The following is a 19,423-nucleotide window of genomic DNA, read 5'->3' on the forward strand; positions in this document are numbered from 1 at the left end:
CTCCTCATGAATATAACAAGAATATCTATTAGAAACAAATTTTCATGTGTCACAGGCCTGCTACATTTCCCCTAGGTAATATAAGCCACAGTGAAATTGGATTTGGTTTAATCAATTCATTTAAGATTTTTTTGAAATTATTATTACTATTATTTTTAACTCTCTGTGCTCTCTATTTGACATGGGAAAGAAAGCTGCTTAATTCAATATATAAGCAGTCACACAAGGACAAGTTCACGTGGGCTTGATTTGCACAGGCAGCTCCCAGTCAGCACAGAATTTGTGCTCCATGTTGCCCTGGAACACAGAGGGAGAGCTGATAGACACCCCCCCCAGCTGAGATATATAAATCACACCACAAAACCTGGGCAATAAAACTGTTCTGCTTCCATTTTTGGAGCTAACTTGCAGATTTCTGCCTGTGCTGCCTTAGATGTTGCTGACGTATCCTTAGAAATTTTGGCTAGTGCTGAAGGTGGCTGCCTGCACTAGTGCCTGAGGACCAAGTTGTGGTTTGGACTCTGAGTCCGAGGGATAAAGTAAGTACTTCATGCATGGTTCACTGATTCAGCAGACTGGTAAGGAAATCTGGTGTCTGACCAAGCAGTAAAGACACAGGCCAGTCTCTTCATGGAGCTGTTTGGTGAGGATTGGGCTCATGATGATGGAAAATAGGCACACTGTGACCTCTGCTGCACCCCAAGGAAAAGGGTACCTGAGCCAGAACAGGTGAGGTGACTGTGCTGCTGAACAGTGCAAACACCTCATCCCTACCCAGCTTCCTCAGGAGATGTTTAACCACTCTGCATTGGATAGGATATCAAAAAGGTGAAAGAATGAAGGCACAGCTTGGAAAGGAGATGGAATGGCACTTTTCCACAGGGCACATGGTTTGGCAGCCCTCCATAAGGCAATGGGTGGTGCAGCTCTTCCCCAGCACCCCACAGTCTTTAGAAGGAAGCTGTGAGCAGTTGCTCTGTGGGATGTCTGTGGTGCGCAGAGGCTTTGGGGGGCTGCTCTGGGCAGCACTTCCCTCCCCAGACTGAAGGGACACGAGGTGCAGCTGTGCCTGTGTGCCCTCCTGTGTTAGGATCACAGCTGGGAGCATGTGCAGCACATCTGGGCTTTATGTTCAGTTCATTCTCTTTGATGCAGCTACTGCTGGCCCAGGAGAGCCTTTGCTTGCATCTGTTTTTTTGAAGATACAGGCAGAAACCATTCTCCCCAGACAGTCTGTTCAGGGCACCGAAATGCTGTTAGATTTCCTCCCCAGTACATATGATAGGGCTTACCCTTTTACTTGGGCTTTCTGCAGTAGGTTGCATTAAATAGTGAAATAAAAGTACTCTTGGTATGTATCTAGCTCATTTTAGCATAACTATTTGTACTTCATAAATGAATTTAGAAACATGGCAGATGTGGGAATAAAGCAAGCATGGAATGAAAGAACTCACTCAAAATGTATTGTTGCTGTTTTCTGGTTCTTAACTACCTTATCTGTCACTTGGAAAGGCCTGGTGAAATCCTGTACTAATTTCAGGAGGATGAAATAGGTTAAATGAATTCATCCTCACTTTGGTGTTATGTGTCACAAAAGAATTTGTGCATTTCTGTTTGTGATTAGGCATCAAATTCAAAGCAGCACTTAAGGGCAGGCTGGTCAGTTTGCAATTCCTAAATCCTGCTTCAGATGAAGAAACTTTTAAATGCATTCCATGCAAAAAATCTTGAATTCAGTTTCTGAATCAGAATTCAAACTGAGAAGTGAAAAGCATATAATTTATCTTAATTCAGTAGCTTTTGCATTCCATTTTTCTGAAATGTTAATGCTGACAGCAAAATATAAAAGAGGTTCTTTGCTCATTGAGCTACAAATTTGTCAAGGTGCACAAGCCTAAACTTCTGATTAGGTTTTAAAGTAGGGGAATATAACAGAGTCCTCCCATCTCTTGACAATTTCTTTGTGAATAGGTCTTTTCCAAAGTTGTCTTTGTTCCAGAATAAAGTACATCACCGACAGTTGTCCTGTGCTTTAGAAAACATAACTTGAGCAAGATTTTTGTCTTCAGTTAGAGAAAAAGTGGCTGCTGTGGAGGGCTGGGCTTGTAAAAATTAGTTTTGTGGTAGATAGCACTGTGCTGAGGCTGGAAATTAAAACATAGGCAATAGAAATATCCTCACAATTGAAAATGAAAATCAATTTTAGGTGTGAGCCTGCTGGCAGAATCTTGGTATTGTTTCAAGATATCAGACTTTGTGTAGTTTCAAAGTTTTCACCAGTAATTTGGAGAATTGGCCATCTCACCAGCCTCCCTCTGCCCTGCTGTGAGGAAGGTGAGTGGAGGTCCCCATGCAGGGCTCAGCAGCGGTAAGGAACCAGGGAGCACACTGGGTCATACAGGAGAAAGCGTTAACTGGGTAACATTAAAATAAACAAAATATCCTTTTGAAAATCTGAATGAAAGCACTTCATTGGTGGCGAGGTACACACACATTGCTTCTGATATGAAAATAACTGAAACATTTTAATTCTGCAGTTCCTAGTGACCCAAACGTATGCTTGGAAAGGCTTTCCCTCTGCTTCCTGGGGTGTTCAAGGTTTGGTTATTTGCTGTAGAGTGCTGAAATTGCACATGCTACCAATTTTCCAGCTTGCAGTTTCACAACCTCACAAGCAGTGTAAATTCAATTTAGTTCGTAAGTGACCAAGACAGGGCTATCCTTTAAATTTTGTTCTCTGCGCAGTGCCATAGGCAGATGCCACAAATTGTGTGTGTGTTTGTGTGTATGTTTGAAAACATTTTCATTCTTCCTCTGATTCACTAATGATATTATCATTTTGATTTCAGGGAGGTACCTGAGGTTTGTGTATACGATAAACCATTCAGGTTTAAAAATGAAATTTAAGTCCCCATTTAACTTTCATAGTGCTTCATTGTTTTATTGAGGAGATCTATTGATAGAAATATGGAAGAGTATGAAAAATATAAATGTGTGCTGTGAGGATCAGTATACACTCATCTCAGACTAAGTGAACTTACATCTAAGAGCTTTTTGTTTCTGCCCTGTTCGTCTCTCTCAGGGGCTGAGCAGCTTCATGCTTGCAAGCTGCTCTAATGATGTCCTTCAAGAGCCTCCAGGAACCAGCTAAGCCTTCCCCTCTCTCACTGGAGACAGCCCTCAGCCTGAGGAACATGCCTGGAGCGGCACCACTGATCCAAAAGGAATTGTGGTCTCCTGGGGCAAGGGGATGTGCTGAGGGCAGGTGGTGCATGGAGACAAAGGGGGCCTGGAACAGCTCTCAGGGCCTCCCTGAGGTCACAGTTTCAGAGCACATGTAGGGTTCTGGTTTGCATTTCTGCCCATCAGTGTCTCTGGGGTCAGGGGCTTGCTCAGCAAGGCATTTCCATGGCTCCACGGTGCTGGTGGGATGTGTTTGCTCCTGGCACCCTTAGCTCTGTAGCTGCTCCTGGGAGATCAAGCTTTGGGATAAGACCAAAACCCCAGGGATTTCTTTGCAGGCTTCAAGTTAGCACAAACCTCTGGACTTAATAGATTTAATAGAAAAAAGGGCAAAACCACTGCTAATGAAGAAGACAGCACATGGAAGGTCAAAATGTGTTCATTTGGGATTTTGCTCAAACTTTTCTCACTAAGCAGGCAGGATGTGTGGCTCATCACCTGGACAAAAGGAAGCAGCGCTGAAACCACTGTTACTGGCAAAGCAAAGGTTAGATAATCACCCTCCATCTCCTGGAAAAACATACACTTTCCTGACTATGAGCACTGCCTTAACAGAAGGACAGCAACCACATATATTGCTGAGAAAAATGGTTGCATACTAGTAAAGCCTAAGGGAGCTTAATATCTCTCCAGATTTGGGAGATTTAAAATATACTGTGTAAATGTATTTTAATTTTTTTTTGCCTTTTTATATTTGACACTGAATGTCTGACAGGGTATGTTTGACTAAAATTCTTCTCTTGAGAGCATGGGGATGGTAGTTGGTTGGCCTGTAGGCAGAGGTGCTGGGGTGGTGGTGGTCTGATAACTTTTGTTTGCCTCACCAGAGTGCAGAGGTGGCATTAGCATTGCAAGCTGGGCTGCAAGTTGCCTCTTGTGGAGCAGAAGAGCTGGCTTCTGCTCATAAAACATTTTCAGACCTGCCTTCTGGTCATGGGTGAGACAGAAATATTTGCTTTATGACCTAGAGCAAAACACTAACGTGTCATCTGCTTGTTTCCCATGTGTTTGAGTTGTCTACAAAGTTATTTTATCTAAAGACATTTTTTTGATTGAGTGCTTGTTCCATGATTCCCAAGAGGGTCATTGATCTCCCCAGCACAGGACCAATAGTTATCAAGGTGAGGAAGAACATATTGGCTGATAACAAGCTGAATTCATAGCAAGGAATGTACCTTGGGATTTCAGGTGATTTCAGGGTGCTTGGATTGGTTTGATCTTGTCACTAGATGTCAGTGAAAGGTTTTGCCTGGGACAGCAGCAGATGGTGACAGTGTGTGAAGAATTTTGACAGAAATTAGACTGACCATCCCACCAGATCTATTCCCATGAGCAAGGGGCGTGCTGATGTTTGTGTCTGAGGTTCTGCTCCTGAGCATCAGTCCAGCCATCAGTCCAGTTGGATTGCTTGGGGCAGCCCAGCCCTGGCAGCAGCTCTGGTGTGAGCAGGATCCCCATCACCCTCCTTCAAATGCACAGTTAGAAACTATGCAAATCAACAGAAGTAATTTGGCACAATAGAAGGGCAGGTGGGAAAGTAATTTATTTCTTCTGTCTTATACTGTTGTTTGCTGGTTTTCCATCTGGCTCAAGTTGCTCAGTGCTCTCCCAAGGTTTGAGTAAAGGTCAGCAGCTCATCCAGGCACAGTCACTAATGGCTTTCATCTGCTTGCAGTTGTACTTGCTGTAGGCAGGGAGATCCTTCAAAGTTCACCCCCCTTTTATCTTTGGCTTTCAACCAATACAAGGCTGGCACAATTGTTTTATTGGAATGGTCAGATAAAACTAGACCTAATCCAGCCCTGAAGGCGCATTGTTGCAACATGAGAGGCACTGCAGTTTGTCTGCTGAAATATGGGGACAACATGGAATTTTAGTGATTTTGAACACTTCAGAAGCCAACATTCTTCAATTTTCCTCTGAAGAGCTTTGGTTTCTGAACCCAGTGTCTTTTCTTGTACACTGCAGGAGACTGCTGGCCAGTGGGGTTTGCTCCTCGCTGTCTGAATGAGAGAAATGTGCAGGAACTTTGTGAGACAGTTAAGAAACCAAACAGACTTGTTTTTGTTTAAATATGAGGTACATTTTCACTTATGTTTGTTTAAATATGAGGTTAAAGATATGGATTTGAACATATAGTGTTCAGCAGTGTTCTTGTTTTTACAGCGGTGTATTTGTGGCAGCCACAGGCTTGTTTGGCACACAGCTTTCTCTTTGCTTTCTCCTTTCAGTTGTCTGTAAATGTCAGGAGAGTGGCAGTGAGGTCCAAAGCCACCTGCAGCAGCAGAGCTGCTCTTCCCATGGACACAGCAGACTTTGAATTCAGTGGTGACCCCAGGAGAGGTGGTCCCTGTCCTTCCTAAACTCATGTAGCTGCAGCAAAATGTGACCACTCTTGTATTCAGCGCTGAGAATTCCACACATGGAAAGACAGAGTAAACCCATATGCCTCTGTTTTCTTTAGTTAGGTAGTTGTCCTTGGAGAAAATGTGTTCTTGTAGATGAGTGGAAATTACTCCCTTTTTTAGTGGAAATAACCATCAAAGACACAGCTATTCAGTAATCTCTATAATCTCTGTCAGGCTCCTGGGCTTTCACTGAAGAAAACAAGGTATTAAACACAAAAAATATATTGTTTTTCATTTAAGTCAAACTATCTGTGAATATAAATTTGGACTTTTTAGTCAACTTTTTCTCTAGCAAATATTTTATAAATCTGTATTTGTTGTCATTTGGGTTTTGTTTTATTAATTTAGAATCTGTGAAGAGCATCTGTTACTCTGTCCCACAGTATCATGTCAGCCCAATTTGGTGAACATTTCTACTGGCTTAACAACGTCTTTAAAGCTGACAGGCAGCAGTTAGGACAACATTTGCAATTGGATTTGTAATCCAGAGGATCCCTCTCTCTGTGGCTTCCTGCTGCTCTGTCAAACAGAAGCTAAAGGAGGAAAAAAAATTACATTCACCTTCTCTGCTGTGGTGTAAAGGGATGTCCTGCTCAAGCTGTTGCCTGGCAGAAATGTTCTCAGAGCAGGGACCTGGTTCTTGGCTTACTGGCTGGCAGGTTGCCTCTTCTTTCTGGGGCAAATCCAGCTGTGCCAGGCACTGCTCAGGCTTCAAACAGTTCCAAGTTTGCTGTGAGGAGCCCTTTGATGTGCAGCACTTTAACCTCGCAAGTTTTTGGAGCAGCGCTGCCTCTTCTGGGGAATTCGCTGCCACCGCAGTTAAGGGTTATTTGACACAACTGGAAAATGCCTCTGAGGCGGGAGACTTCAGCTCACTACGTCAGCCCGATGTTTGTTGATGAAGAGTGTGTCAGGGAGAAGCTCAGGAAATGCTCTGCACTGGGGCTCAGAGAGCTGCGCTGACAACAGGCTGTGGGCAGCAGTCACTTTCAGAGCCTCTTGCCTGATTTGACACTCACCCTCCTTGCACTGCTGTGGGGAGTTTGGTGTTCTCTGACCACCTCAGTTCTTAAATTATGGACAGTTAAATCTGCATTGTTAGTGCTGTGGATTGCTTGAGTCAAGTGGAGCTGAATGCCTTCTCTGTACTTGTTCAAACAGCAGAACTCAAGTCAGGCAGGCATCCGTGTTCATCCACGTCCAGGAGCCCTGGGAATGCTCAGGGGTGATCAAGGCACCTCTGCTGAAACGAGGGCCAGGCTGTGAGCTGTGTCTGCAAGCAGGTGTTGGTGCTTTTGGGATGGTGGCAGCAGTGATTTTGCAGTAATCCCCCATGAAGGAAGCCCCTTTGAGGTGTCTGAGACCTTTCACACTTCTCACTGTGAGTCCCTGTTGCCCAAGGTGTGTACAGAATCAGTTCTCTTTCAGACTCAATTGAGCAGTGGATTGGTGATAAATAATTTATTAAAGAACGAGTTTCAAAGGAGAGGTGTGAGGTGAAGGAAGGCATTAGAGATGAGGGTAGTGCTGCCCCTGAGCAGTGCTGAATGCAGCAGACAGCTGAATAAAAGCATGTTGCCAGCTTATATGAGGGCATCTTTCTTCCTACTGCTGTTAATGATGGGATTTTCCCAGAGTGGAAGAAAGTGCAAATAAAGACTTAGTGCTCTCTTTCTTCTGTGCATTCTCAGTTTGAAATCTCACTTTCTTATGTGAGAGGTGAGAGACACTTTTCCATTTTTCCACTTTTCCAGCAGCTGCCCCCTCATTCCCTGTCATTAACGCTGAGCTATCTCATGCTCATGCAGAGTTTTAGGCTGCCATCAGTGCTCTTGATTTGTTTATCCATCAAATCCCAGAACTAGGTTATTCTTCCCAAATGTACCTTATGTGTGTCACATAAATGTCAGTTTATGCGTGAAGATATCCCAGAACCTTATCTCATTTCCCTTGGCTAAAGCAATAACACCAACTTAAATGATGGCTACTTCGTGAATGAACTTTCATTCATTTTGGAGTTTCATTTCAAAGGGTAGGTGCTATAGAGGGCACTAAAGCATAAAATTATACATGCAAATATAATCCCAGTGTAATGCCATTGACCTAATTCAGATTTTTTCTTTGTGTAAAGAGTGCTCAGTCTAACTTCCACTGTTTCCCAAATGTCTGTGGTTTGATGGAGCTATGGCATTAGGATGATGTCTTTAATGATGGGTTTATGAGGTGAAGGTTATTGCAGTGGCAGGAAATTGGCACAAGCAAGATAACAGGTAACATATCAGAAAGGAGGCAGCTGCCTTGCCAAAGGTGAACTGATGAGCATTGGCATGTAGAGGGAAGGAAGAGCAAATCCTGGAACTAGTACTTGAGCTAAGAAAACACATGCTACAGTCACAGGAAGGCATTTATAATCCTTAATTTTCAGAAGAAATTCCATCACTTGATTACTGCCAAATGGTAATTTTCTAGTAATGACAAATTGCAGATGAATTCCCCAGAATCCTGAAAAACACTTAGCTGCAGTGGTAAAAATGCCCTGGTTAATCTCTTTAGCATGTAATTCTTCCTGTTAAGAAATTCAGAGTCCCACAGGATTGGCTTTATGAACCTGTGATGTTCACAGCAACTCCAAAAAAGCAATTCAGGCACAACAGTATTGGTTATTTCTTGGGTGGAGGAGCTCAAGGAGGGCATGGCCAGCCACAGACACACAGCCCACTGAGGAGTGGTGCTCCACGGCAGCCAGGTGCCCAGAGGGGAGCACAGAATTCATTCTGTTGCTCTCTAGGTGCTCAGATGTGCAGGACTTTTTTTGTTTCTTTAAAAGGGCAAAAAAAGAACTTAAAGAGAAATGAAGAAAGATAATCAAAGGCATAGAATGAGTTTGGCATGAGGAGAGAGAGTGAATAGAATAGCATTCTTCAGCTCCAAAAGAGATGTCAGACAGGAGAGATGATGACAGGTCTATAAAATCATTAAGAAGGTGTAAAAGGTGACCAGATAGTGATTATTCACTGTTTCTCACAGTAGATGTACTGAGGGGAGTCAAAGGAAATTACCAGGCAGCAAATTTAAATGAGCCAGAAACACTTGGTTCAGATGAAAAACAGAGAGATTGAGGAACTGAATGCCACTGAGTATTGTGGAGTTACAAATGAGATGAAGGATTCATAAGATTTATCATGAAGATAAATCTCTCAAAGATTATTTTAAAAATGACATCTGGATGCAGATTCCTGCTTTGGAATTTTCTAAGGTGTAATGCTTACAGCTGCCTCATTTTGTACCCATTTTGTACCATGGCCCTAAACTGGTACTTGCCAAAGACACGAGACAGGACTAGATGAACCCATGATGCTTTAACTAGATCTGGCCCACCATGTGTTTTCCTGTCCACGCAGGTTGTGGCATTCCAAAATACGTTGTTGCTTCTGGAAGGTTTTGGGTCTGTCCTGATGTGGAACTGGGCTTCACAAATCAAGGGATGAAGTTTGGATCTCAGTACATGTGAAAAATATTTGCGTGATGTCTTGCAGAGACCACTTTCTGTTTGCACTGAGATTGTCTGCAACGGCCCTGAGATCCAGAACTTTGCTTCCATGTGTCTGTGATACCATGCAAAAGTGGCTATTTTTCTGTCAGGGTTATTTTAATTACTGTAAGAATCTTGCTTTTGAATCATCATAGCTGTAGTGCTTTCAAATTTTGAAAAAATTTCTCTTTAAAATTTACTCCTTTCTACCCTGCGACAGTGATTTCAAACTATCCCCCTCAAACTGGTGGGTATGGAGTGGTCAGCTGGAACACAGCAGAGTGGTGACTGCCTTTCCTACACCCACAAATTCCAATTAACGCTAGAAAAGTAGGAGCTAGGCTGCATTCACTGAGTCAGCTGTGGAGCACAGCAAAGCTGCCACTGTTCCTGGAGGAGGGTGTCCTACCCTGGAGCTGTGCTCCGAGGAGTATAGTTGGATGTTTTCCCTTTTACCTGGAAGTAATGACTTCTCTTCCAAGCTTTAGGCAGTGGGCTGAATGCGTGCAGGACCTGCATTGTCTCTGCTGCCTCTTTGGAGCCTTGTCTCCAAAGGTAACAGTCTCCTTTTTGGTTTCATTTTCCTAGGGATATCCATGCCTATTCCAGTCATTGGTTTGCAGGATGACTCCCGGGTGTTTGTAAATGGGACCTGCGTCCTGAACGATGAGAACTTCGTCCTCATTGGATCCTTCATGGCTTTCTTCATCCCCCTCATCATCATGGTGATCACGTATTGCCTGACTGTCCAGGTGCTGCAGAGACAGGCCACGGTGTTCATGTGTGGAGAGGTGTCCAAGCAGAGGAGGAGCAGCGTGAACTGCCTCAAGAAGGAAAACAACACAGAGAACATTTCAATGCTTCACAATCACGAGGGGGCCTCCCACTTGAACTCCCCTGTAAATAAGGAGGCGGTGCTTTTCCGGAAAGGAACGATGCAGTCCATCAACAACGAGCGAAGAGCCTCCAAGGTCCTGGGCATCGTCTTCTTTTTGTTCCTCATCATGTGGTGCCCGTTTTTCATCACTAATGTAATGTCTGTCCTTTGCAAGGAAGCCTGTGATAAAGACCTGTTGAGTGAGCTCCTGGATGTGTTTGTTTGGGTGGGGTACGTGTGCTCTGGGGTCAATCCCCTGGTGTACACCCTCTTCAACAAAACCTACCGCAGGGCTTTCTCCAATTACATCCGCTGCCAGTATAGGCCCGGGAAAAAATCAGCACTGCGGCAGAACCAGTGTCTGAACGTGGCTTCAACAGCTTTATATGGGAAAGACCTGACTTTAACCAGTTATCGAAATGGCAATGAGTTCAATAGCATGGAACTAGATGAAGCTGAGGAGGGCCTTGAGATGCAACCAGGGACTTCAGAGCTCTCCATAAACAGCTGTAATGTTGTAAGTGAACGAGTGAGCTGTGTGTAAAAGTGACTCTCATAGACCTTTGCTACGGTGTATCCGTAGCCAAAATATATTGTGTAAAAATGTAAGTGTCGGTCAAAGGACTATGTAAATATTGCACTCTGAACAAAGCTTTTGGTTTTTCTAAAGAGAAAAAAGAGTTGTCTTTCCAGTCCAGTACTTAAAATAATATATATTAATATACTGCAGTGAAGTTTAAGGTTCTATATTTACTGTTAATACTAGATCAGAACTATTAGTTACTTTGCATATGTCATGGACAAAATGTTTGAATTCTTCTTCCAGTGCATGAACAAAAATGCTGAATATTTATCTCAGGTGGAATTTGCTGGAGTCCAGAATGGCACGTTAATAGTTATATATCAAATACATGCTATTAGACTTGGTCAGTATAACTTCCTTTTTCAAGTTGACAGTAAATATGTACTTTAAATCCTTCCCCCTATTTGTGCCGTGTAAAGACTTTACAGAAACCTGGCAGAGAGACATCACAACAGCGTAGTGGCCATGCAGGCGCCTGGCCAGACATGTCCTGTTATGTGTAGTGGCTTCTGCCATACTGGGCCAATCTTGCACTTCAAGATTGCAAGTGGTTAGATTTGTTAGATTCTGGCTCCCTCTCCAATCCTGCTGTTTCCTTTCTGTCCCTCAGGAGGCTCTGGCTCCCCTAAGAAAGGAAGGGAATGTGGTTTTGCAGTTCTGGCTGGGATCACTTGGGCTGGAGAAGAAGCATGAGAAGCAGAGTGATGCCCACTTATCAAGTTCAAACATCCAGTAAATGGAAGGCCTAGGATTCATTAAAAGCCCTCCTCTGGTCTTGCAGATAACCATCAGCTCTGGGGTGGAGCAGGCTGTGTGGCCAGCACTGCCTTCACAGATTGCTGGAGGACCAGGGGCTTTGGCCTGTCTGAAGAAGAGCACTCCGGCTTTGGAAGAGCCCAAATCTCTGCTCTTCTCACTCCTCACATCTTTATTCTTTAGCTGGTTTGGCATTTGCTTTTATTTTCCAGCCCAGGGCTGGTGACAGAACCCTGCTTTGGGCACAGAGCAGAAGGTTCTCTGTGTGTGGTGTTGGCCAGGGTCAGGCTGTGAGCAGCAGGATGTGCCTGCCTGGGCAATGCTGGAGAGAGAAGCAAGAGAGGGTCCCTGCTTCTGTCTCAGGAGGGGGTGGGCAGAGCTGAACAGAGCATGTGACTGGAATCATTTGCTGGTGACACAGTTCTAAAGCAAATGGTGACCAGGGACAGCAGGGAAGCAGACCTGCAGCTAGTCTGCATGGAGTATGAATCTGGAGTAACTTTAAAATTTGATTTATTCCATTTCACTCCCAAAGTAAATTAGAGTATATCATATTAACACCACTTACATCTTTAATGAAAGCATCCACATTGGGATTGAATGTATTTTAAGTAATCTGCTTTTAATACACACCATGTATAATTTGAATTAATTTTCCTCTGCATTCCTGTGTACACAAACCCTCCAAGGCACTGTGTCTTTCTAGCACTGTGCCTCTGGGGTGATGTCTCTCATGCAGATTTCCTTATGTGGAGTATTGTCTAATACCAGATATCACCCATAAGGTTTTTATATCTTCATTAACTACTACACAGATGCTGCAGTGCCCATCTAACATGGATGCATTTAGCATCACTGACAGCCTCTGGCTAAGATAATTGTCAGAACACAGACGCTTACACTAGGCATGGATAAATCACATTTTATCTACATGAATTGCTTGTACTCTCAGCTTGTTGTGTTCATTCCATTAAAACTAACTCATAGAAGAACTGGAATATTCTGCCAGTGCTTGAGGTGTTGCTGCATGGCTGTGTGCCGCTACAACCTTGCTGAGGCCACTACTAAAACACAACATTTGGGTTGTATCTGCTGCTGGGTTGATCCCAGAATGATGCACTGAAGGTGATCTTCTTTTCTCCCTCATCCCCTCCTGGGATAAATCCATAGTACTTCCCTGCAGGCAGATGAGGTATCCCAGTGCAAAGTGCAGCTCACTGCTTGCAGAAGGCAGCAGAGCTGCTCCATGTGCCAGCCTGCAGATACCACCATGGGCTTGAATTCTTGGGAATCCACTTGCCTCTCCAAAAAGGTCAGGTAATCAGCAGGAAAACCACTGGCCAGAGACACAGCAACTGCCCTTTACCCTGAGTCAGATTTTATTATCTCAAAAAGTACAAAAAAATCAGAAAAATCAGAAAAATCAGAAAAAAAGGAAAAATCAAAAAAATCATAGTGCATTTTATTTTTTTCCCCTTTGAGTGAATGTATAGCACATCTCTTCCATACACGTATGTGTGTGTGTGTGTCTATATATATATATATATATATATATATATATATATATATATATATATATATCTCTTTCAGAACCTCAGACTTTGAAAGCATTTGGCAATAAGTTGAATTACAGTAGCTTCTAGCACATGTGTAAGCTGTGTGAATAGCTCATTTTCAAGCTGGAGCTCAGTGTAACACAGGCATTGTTCACACAGGCATTGTCTTCGCATGGGAGCCTTCATGTCTCCTTGCCAGTTCTGTTGTATGGGCAAAAAGGGAACCTGCTACATTTGGATGTAAATAATGAGAATTGAACAGAGAATTTTCAGAATTTTTATAAGTGTTTTTAAAAAAATTCAGCACCAGAACTGTAAATATGCCAACCTCAGCTGGACCTGTTCTGATGTCCATCTCTTGTCTGGATGAAGAGCCAAGGGGACTGACTGCCTTACAGCGCCTGTGTTCCTCCCAGCCAGCAGGGGAGAACATTTCTCTGAATGGTTAAATACTGTCATATACCCAGCTTTCTTTGGGTCATTCACATCAGGGTTTTGTGATGCTGCTATTAATTTATTAAAGAAAGGTCTGTTGGTTTCATCATTCTTCTTTTTTTTTTTTTTCATGATCTATCAGAAAATAAATAAGTCAACATGCCCTCTCTTTCTTTCATCTGTCCCCAGTTAAAATATGTCCTGACCATAAACCAAACCAACAACAAAAAAAGGACGATAAGGACCTATACTTGAAGTATGGCCCATAGCTGCTTAATCACAGGAATTAGTGTCAGCAAAAGTCCCAATACTCCAAACCCCAAAACTTGTTAAATATGAAAGCAGTGATAGCTCCCCTTCAGTAACAACTGTTAAAATTTAATTTTTTTTAACTATGTGAATTTGAAGAACTGATTTATTTTTCTGAAACTTAACCAAAGTCAGGTTGTTCTCACAGCTCCTTTGCTTCTCCTGAGATGTAACCATTAACTGTGGTGGTGCTTCCAGAAGCCCTGCCTGGGGCTGTCTTGTGGGAACACCTGCTGGAAGCTTTGTGTGAGTCCTCAAATCCCAGCTCAGGTATGGTTTTGTCTCACAAATAGTGTCTGTGGCAGTCTTTTGCTTTGATTTGGACTGAAGAAGTGAAGATAGTTCCTTGGAAATGGTTGGAGGCTGAGATGTGCTGGCTGCTTTGTTTCCCAAACCAGATGGAGCCATGCAGGCTGGCTGCCTGTGGGACAGCACACGTGCAGGGGCTCTGCTCCAGCACACGGACCACCCTCTTGGACTGGAACTGGGCAATCTGCTCTGGGGGCAGCCCAGGTCAGAGCTGGCATCGTCCTGTGCTGTAGAGGCTTGCAGTCTTTGCCCAGGGTCAGAAGCAAGGCTGGCTGTGGTGTTCAGGCACAAATCTGTGACTGGGCAGCCTGGTTTCTAGACCTGAGCTGCTCATCTGCATCTGTTCCATGCTACCCCGCACAGCCAGGTCTGGGGCACAGCATCCATGGGATCAGCCGTGGTGGCTTTGGGGACCCGTGTGTGCCTCACAGACTGTGCTTTGAGGAGAAGGTCAGCTCCTCCCATCCTGTGCTTGCTGAAGAGCAGCTACCCAGAGGCTGTGGCATTTGGGAGGTGACAAGATTCAGAGCCAATGCTGAGGGGTCCTAAGGCATCCCACCTCAGCACAGCTCTTTATTGTCTGAAGAACTGTGAGTCTTCAATAGTTTTCATCTGAGTGATAATTTAGAGATGTAAATGTGAGGCAATGTGTGAGTAAGCACTGTGAGCAGTGTGGTTCTTGCTGTTTTCTCTGCAGAGACACTCATGTCAATCCTTAGAGACTTTCTTCTGGACAGCCCTGTGAAGAATTTCATCAGTGATGTGGAGTGTGCCTGGTGCTCTTCCCAGTCACCATCCAAGGTGTTGGAGACATGAGAGAAAAAATGCAAAGAAGAAACATGTTTTAAGGAAGAAAAGCAAACTGCAATCAGCCCTTCAGAAATACCATTTCACTTTGAGCTACTGAAGGGTGTGCGATACTGTGGCAGACAAATTGTGCATTCCAAAAGCAGAGCCTGTCATGTGATACAGGAGCAGATGTCTCTTGGATGGCTTTCCTCCCTGTGTCACAGTATCATTAGGATAGCTGCATGCCAGCAACTGCACTTGGCTTTGTCTCCATTTCAGGGGTGGAAAAGGCATCAGAGGCTTTTTCCTAGGAAAAGGCACACAAAAGAGCACCAAACCTTGTGCAGGTGAAGCAGAAGGACGGAGCTAGACAGATGTGTGCACACATCTCAGCGACCCCAGAGAGCCACAGATGGCATCAGACTTTATTCTTCCCTTGAAAAAATGGGAGTATCTGAAAAGCTGGGGAGGAAACCTGTGATGGGGACATCAGATGTACCTGCTGGTGTGATTGTCAGATGGGGGCTGTTCCAGTGATAATGTAGTTTGTGGGGGTGCATGCATAAAAAAAAAAGCTTTTTTTTTTTCATTTTTAACTATGAAGTTGTTATTATCTGTTTTGTCTCTCCCCCATTTTTCTCTAAGTCTCAGGTCTGCTTGTTTGCTTTTGCACACACTGAAACCTGTGCTCTGAAGCTGTCCGAAAACATCCACGGGATGTGCCATTCCCTCTCAGCTCTGCAGGGATACTGCAACCCTACAACAACATGGAGATGGAGAGGCTTCAGGTGAGGGATTTTAGATCTATACACTACAGACAATCAATGCAATGAGGCTCACTTGCTGATTAAAGAACCACACCAGAATGTCTTTAATGAAGTCAAGTGCATGAGCTATGCACTGAAAAAATTTGCTTAAGACTGTCCTAAATGCCAGGTTGTGCTGACAGCAGGAGGGTGTGTGGGTACATGTGCAGGGAGTGTGGCAACAGCAGGGTTTCTGCTCTGTCCAGATCTCCCACATGGTCCCTCCAGGAGGATTCCTGTCTCAGGACCAGCACAGCGTGTCCCATACTCCCAGGATTCACTCCACCCTTTCCAACCACACAAAAGGTTGCACGAGCCCATCCTCCTGGGCCACAGCTCCCAGGGTCTGTGCAGGGGCCCGGCAAGTGGGTAAGTGTCTACTGGTGACAAAGGCCAAATAACTCTGGTGGCTTTGAGGTGGTGACAACAAGAGATTTACACAGACTGCTCACAGCAGGCAGTGGGTGACAAATTATTGTGGAAAATTGAGACTCTGGAGCAATCCTTCTTCTGTATATCATCTCATTAATGTTGTCTTATGTTCTGCTTCCCCAAAAGCCAAAGACCTTGTAGCAGATAAATGCAATTTCCCCAGCAGTTTCCTGGGACAATGGTAGCTGCTTTGTGACTCTAGTTGGTACCAACACTTAGGTGACTTGAAAAATCAATCATGCAGCACCACACAGGGGCATGTTAAATCCACTGTTCTGAATTTTCCTGTGCTTGAATTGTATATTGGATAAATTAATGTTTATTAAAATACAGCCAGATTATCCAATGTATATGATTAATGGGATCTAATTGTGGCATTTTGAATGATTTAACTTTCTGATACACAAAAAAAAAATCTGAAAACAGTGCCTGTTAGACCACTGCCTGGTTACATTTGTTAAAATTTAGAGCAGCTTTACATCTGTGTGTGCTGCTGCTGTTGGTGTCTCCTCCTGCAGAAGGACAGGTGGGAGCCAGTGATGGATGCTCATCAAAGACAATGAAAATTTTAATCAGGGTCCTTTTCCCTGATTAAAGAGAACAGCTCTTCTGTGACATTTGGGGAGGAGGAGGATTTTCAGTGCCTCTCCCGTGGAGCCTTCCCAAACATCATGACACTGCTCAAAGCAACAGGTAAGAGCAATTGCCTAGCAGAGATCTCAAGGGTGTTGGGGGTTCCTGCCCTGCAGGCACCAGTGGTTCATGTCCCTCCCTATCTCCACAGGTCACAGTGACTCACCTGTGAAGCCATGGCAAGGTCTGGCCCCCTCAGCTAAGTGCTCCCCTCCTTTTCTTTTTGCAGCATAGCTGATGCCTTGTGAAAGCTGACCTAGAAGAGAGACTGGATACAGTTAAAGATTAAAATAGGGATTTATCAAAAAGCCTCAATGGATGCACCTTGGGCAGCACAAGAGCCCAGCCAGGGCTGCACCCAAGATGAACCAAAATGGTCACAAAATGGACACCTGGTCACAGGGTCTCTCACTTTTATCAGTTCTGCTCCATTTGCATCTTGGAGTTAATTGTCCAATTACAGCTTTAGGTTATCAAGTCCCATCCTGCTTGTTTTTCTCTCTCCAGCCCACGTTGTTTGTGCTCTTGGGCCTGAGATTTGGATCATTTGTCCTTGGTCCCCAGCTGGAGAAGGAATTGTTTTGTCTCCCTGCTCTGTGCAGAGAGCTCACCACCTCCTAATATGAAGCTCGGAAGTACACACTAAAGCAGCACAGAATGTGAAAAATAGAAAAGCTAAACCCTGAAGCATTCCAGCCCCAAGGCTGGAGCATGGGTAGGACTGTTGCTTTTCGTTCGGGGGTCCTGGGGGGCCCCCTAAGCTGTACGTTCGCTGGTAGCAGCAGGCAGGCAAGGAAACTCCACACGGTTTCTGAGGGTGCTGATTAGATGAGGGCTTACTGGGGGTCCCACCCCCAGGAGCAGCATGGTTTCTGAGGGAGAAGGGGGAAAGGGGGAGGGAGGGGGAGAGAGGGAGAACCTGGGAAGAAAAGGAGCCAAGAGAAAGGACTTTGTCTCCCTCGCACAGCTTCACAGGGAGATTCAAAGTGTGCGCGGAATCAGACTTGGGCCAATGGGATTACAGACACATGATACTGCAGGGAGGATCACAGCTTGGAATAAACCCTACATTTTCGAGGGGTGAGACAGAGCATACCATTTAACTAAAATGTAACAATACATGGGATAACTCTCAAGGGAGCATTTGCTCTCTCTTGTACCTTCTCTGGGTGTTGTGAGGAGAAAGCTGCCCTGATCCTGCCCCAGGCTGTCCCGTGCTGGCCTTAGCGAAGTGCAGGAATGAGCTCTGACTGTGCAGCACACCAGGGCAGGACTTGTGGGCTTCCTTTACCCCTTGAGGGTAAATGAATGTAGTTCTCTGTTGGTCTGTAGGCAGTTGTCATGTTTGTTTAGAGAATAGGTGGGACTGGGTGTTGGGCCTGAGCCGCAGCCCTGGTGGTAGGCACAGTGTGAGGACACAAGGCCAGGCAGGGTGTCTTACGAGAAGGGAGCAGAAACCTTGGCTTTTTCCTCCTAGCAGACAAAGATGGGTGAAAAAAACCTCTCCATCAGGATATCAGGGAGTGCTTGTTCTGACTAAGGAGAGGGAGGAGCTACTTAGGCTGGAGAAAGGCATTGATATACAGAAAGGGTGGAAATAAAGTAGGAAATAGATGCAGGCTTCCAACAAATGGGGTATTCCAGCCTGGGACTGCATTTCCTGGTGAGGCAGCAGTAGCAGGAACTGAAATGCTTATTGAGGGCTCAGCTCTTGCATTCACACAGGGATTTATCCCACAGGCACAGCAGGAGGGCCCAGGTCAGCCCATTTGTCCTCATCCTCTGGCTTGGCAGAGCTCAGGCACCAAGCCAGCCATCTGCACAGCAGCACCACCCCAGAGTCACCTCCCAAAGTGTGGGAGGAACAAACATCCCAAAGAGAGAACACTATTTTTGGGCTATGATTCTTCCAAGTCCTAGCAAAGCCACAAAAAATGCTACAATTTTGGAGGAAGGCAGGAGAGGCCATGCCAAGTCAGTGCAACTCCCACACGCAGGACAGCATGAAGTCAAGGCATGGCAAAGGCTGAATGTTCCCAGCCCCGGCCCAGCCCCAAGTTCTATGAAGCAATATTTCACTTGCATTCTCAGAAGCATCCAGAATCAACCAGCTTGGCTAGCCCAAGCCTGGCTGCATGCAGTCACAAAAGTGTGTTTTGTTTTATAAAACAGCATTTCCATGGACATTCAGTGTTACTGGAGTCTGCTCAGGAGAGCAACAGCATGGAGGTAGTGTCCTTTTGGTCTGCCTTCAGCTGGTGTGGTTGAGCAAACACTACTGAGAAACTTCCAGGGCTGAGCCTGCTTTGTGCCTGCACTGCCTGGCTTTTAAAAAACACTTCTCTTTGTTGCTGTAGCCAGGAACTCCATGCTTTTTCTTCAGTTAGGTAAATTGTGCTATTGGCCTTTTAAGCTCTGTTGTTAAAAGTGAACTTTGCTGAACCTGGCAGGCAACTGGGTTATTGTTTTCTCAGCACGAGTGTTTCTAAACAAATTGGCATCACGGGCACAAAGTTCTGGGCAGCTACCAGCCAAGATCAATTTGAGAGTCCCAAAGGCTGGGACATATTTCCATTTCAACAGGTAGGAGCTGGAACATCATCAGATAAAAGGCAAGGACTATTCTCTTCTGGGCTTCATGCATTGGTTGGGGACCTCTTGGTGGCACCATGGCTCTCTCAGCCTCCCTGGGCAGCTCTGGCTCTGCAGTCAGACCCTGTGGGGGTACAAAGGATGTTTGGGTACCTAGAGACAG

At 44.8% G+C, this 19,423-nt stretch overlaps 1 protein-coding gene across 14 annotated transcripts in view; it reads left to right on the forward strand.

The window, feature by feature from the left end:
• Positions 1-17,079, forward strand: part of HTR2C (5-hydroxytryptamine receptor 2C) — a 259,463-nt gene extending 242,384 nt beyond the window's left edge. For 10 of the 14 annotated variants that reach the window (XR_005259910.1, XR_005259915.1, XR_005259908.1 and 7 more), the window contains 2 exons: positions 9,772-15,585; positions 15,810-17,079. Coding sequence is in view for 1 of the 14 variants with exons in the window: in XM_038164795.1 (XP_038020723.1) it covers positions 9,772-10,604 (833 nt within the window). In the remaining 13 variants the exon portion in view is untranslated. Of the gene's footprint in view, positions 1-9,771 lie in introns of all 14 variants that reach the window. The other 4 variants (XR_005259905.1, XR_005259906.1, XR_005259904.1 and 1 more) reach the window with 4 other exon arrangements.
• Positions 17,080-19,423: the final 2,344 nt, after the last annotated feature.

This window comes from Motacilla alba, chromosome 4A (assembly GCF_015832195.1).
Source record: "Motacilla alba alba isolate MOTALB_02 chromosome 4A, Motacilla_alba_V1.0_pri, whole genome shotgun sequence".
NCBI classification, from domain to species: Eukaryota; Metazoa; Chordata; class Aves; order Passeriformes; family Motacillidae; genus Motacilla; species Motacilla alba.